We start from the raw sequence: 2,762 nt of genomic DNA on the forward strand, positions 1-2,762 counted from the left end.
ATATAGCAGATTTGTTATGCAGAACACACAGTATTATTTAATAAAGCAATACAAAGAGCAATAATGATTTGCAAAGTGTATCAACTCACAGCATCCAATCGGATTTCAGTTTACTGGATTTAGAGGTCTGATTGGTTGCTATGGTTAACTGCACATGGTCACTGTTCTTTGCAATGTCTGGCCTGCGTGGATAGCATATGTTTATGCTCTTTGGAGATGGCTTGTGTTACATGTACTAGTTGATTAGCTTTGATGGAATTCTCACAGATGAGCGGCATGAACCTGAAAAGGGCAGATCTGAAAGTCTGTGCTGGTCTTTTATCACGTGCGTCTTCTTCATGCCCCTGACCTTTCAGTATATATATGAAGAGCCTCTCCAAGGCAGCATGTCAGGAAACTATGGAGAGAAAAGATGGATGTTATAATAATATTTAGCAAGGATGGGATCAATAAAATGTGAGAACCTGGGTTACTGTAGGTTACAGACAAGGAATCCTGATCAAGGAAGATGTTGGTTCACCTATTCAGGTAAATCCAATACTCTCCAAGAAATTCCATATGATCAGCAATATATTGCACAAACCATTGAGTGAATATGCAAGTATGGATGGATGGAAGGAGCTCCCTCGCGGCCATAGCCCCATCCCACCCCAAGCTGACACTCGGCGCCAGGCAGCATATTTTGGCTGCTTAGCGCAAGAACTGACAGTGCAGCGCTAGGATGAAGCAGCGGAGCCTCCCACCTAGAAAAGTGGAAGGCATGCAACGGCCCACTGAACACCAGTTGAGGACCAAGGCTTTAGAGGAAGTATTATAGGCTTTAGATACAGGGAAAGTATTATATGTGAATACTATTTGTGTAAAGAAGGCAATTAAGTCCTCGCCTACTGGGTGAAATATTTCCAAAACTTTAGAGTGTTTTAGCTGCCAACTTGGCAATGGCTGAAATCCATATCTTGTGTAAAAACAAACAAACTGTAAAACCAAATGAAAACAATCTTAGCATGAAATCTTGCATCGTACTTGCCTTAAGCATACCTCCTAACTTATTTGGAATCAAATCCCTCTTTCCTCATCAGTTGATCCTCTTTTTGGTCTATATAGATATCTAGGAAAAGGTTCTATTTAACTACCCAAAGTGTCACCTTTTATCTTATCTTAACTCTGAATTATCTTGTTAGCCATTTCGAAAAGACAGTATGAAGGAAAAGTACCGGTAAAACAAACAAAAAAACCTATTCTGGGTTCACCCAATCATTTTTGGCATTAAAATTGTTAATGGTCCACAAAAATGGGGCCGTGGCGTGTTCATAGAAGAAAGACATTTTGCTGGAAGATATCCCTCTTTCTCATCTTAGAAAGTTGGGAGGTGTGGTTATGAAACAATAAAGTTCCTTAGTAAGTAATAAGTGTAGAGTGTTTTTGGACAGGTCATTGGTCTGGGCACAATGCCCTTCACACCATGTGAAGCTCATGTAATTTGCTATGCCTCACGGCCATCTACATGAAAGTAATGATAACAAGGAGGGATAGGGAGGCTGGTTCTGTCATGAAGCTGAAGAGCATGTCAGGTAACCAACTTTTGAATCAGTGCTGACGGACTGCTAATGGACATAATTGTACGTAAGTGGTATGTCATGCAAAGTATATATAGATCTGCCCATGTGATGTTCCTCCCCAATAACCAGAACAGTGTTCATAAAAAGATCAAAAACACAATTAGGGGTATCATACAAGTTAACACGTTAATCTAATTTGGAATGTTTTCAATTTCGTTACACTTGCAGCTTTTATAGAAATAATAGCTGGTAATCTGGCCATGAATTTTCTTGCACAGGCACTTCCTGTTATGGGGTGACAACCATCTCCCAAGTGTCTTTTTGCATTGTCACCCTGCTCCCAATGGAAATTAGATTGACCAGTTGACACACTGGAAGTACATAACTTTCACCAAGACTATAAGATCTTTCCAGTCAGGGACTGATATATACATACACCTTAAAGCACTGCTGAATTTGAACACTATCAATGAAATAAGTAAGCTGTAAAGCAATTGTTATGAGTATACAGATAAGCTTATGTTATTCCTCATAGCACATAGGTGAAAGCATGAACTGCATGAGATCATTGACCCATCCAGCACAGGAAAATTATGTAAAATATTTTAGAAATGCTAGGGATAAACATACAGCTATGCCAAGAATGATTACAGGACCAGGAATAACTTGTGAAGCAGACAGACAAACGAGAAAACTAGGTGGATCTAATAGACTTTATCTGCTTTCTGTATACAAAATAATTAGATGCTGTATAAATCAGATGTCAAATGTCAGAATAAGAAAACAGGTCCACTAGAAGCCTGAATGCTAGTTCTTCCTTCTCTAATGCATGCAAAGACTTTTCTCAGAGCAAATCTTGTTCAGACACCCCAAAGCCACCAAGGACATTTCACTCTGTCTGCCTTTAATATTTTTTGTCCTGCCTGTTGCACTGCCTAACTATTCTTTAACACAAGAATGTGTCCAACGTCCTGCCATAGAGTGCCCTCTGCTGGAAGAAAATTGTTACCACCACCATGCCTTGCTATATGTGACGTAATATGTGGTTTTCCTTTGGAGGAACAATAAATATAAACCATGGCATGCCTTCTGAGGGTCCTAGTGCCACCATAGATGGTGACCTGCATGGGGGCTACCTCTGGCATACACCATTCAGATATTTACCACATTTTTTCACATGAACCTGTGTTCACTCCAAGCAGT

At 39.9% G+C, this 2,762-nt stretch overlaps 1 protein-coding gene across 1 annotated transcript in view; it reads right to left on the reverse strand.

The window, feature by feature from the left end:
- Window positions 1-232: 232 nt before the first annotated feature.
- Window positions 233-2,762, reverse strand: part of TMEM241 (transmembrane protein 241) — an 89,327-nt gene continuing 86,797 nt past the window's right edge. Inside the window, exon 14 of the mRNA XM_018566753.1 lies at window positions 233-397. Coding sequence (XP_018422255.1) covers window positions 337-397 — 61 coding nt within the window. The 3' untranslated portion in view covers window positions 233-336. The remainder of the gene's footprint in view (window positions 398-2,762) is intronic.

The sequence above is a fragment of the Nanorana parkeri genome, unplaced genomic scaffold (genome assembly GCF_000935625.1).
Source record: "Nanorana parkeri isolate BGI_ZX_2015 unplaced genomic scaffold, ASM93562v1 scaffold971, whole genome shotgun sequence".
Classification (NCBI taxonomy): Eukaryota; Metazoa; Chordata; class Amphibia; order Anura; family Dicroglossidae; genus Nanorana; species Nanorana parkeri.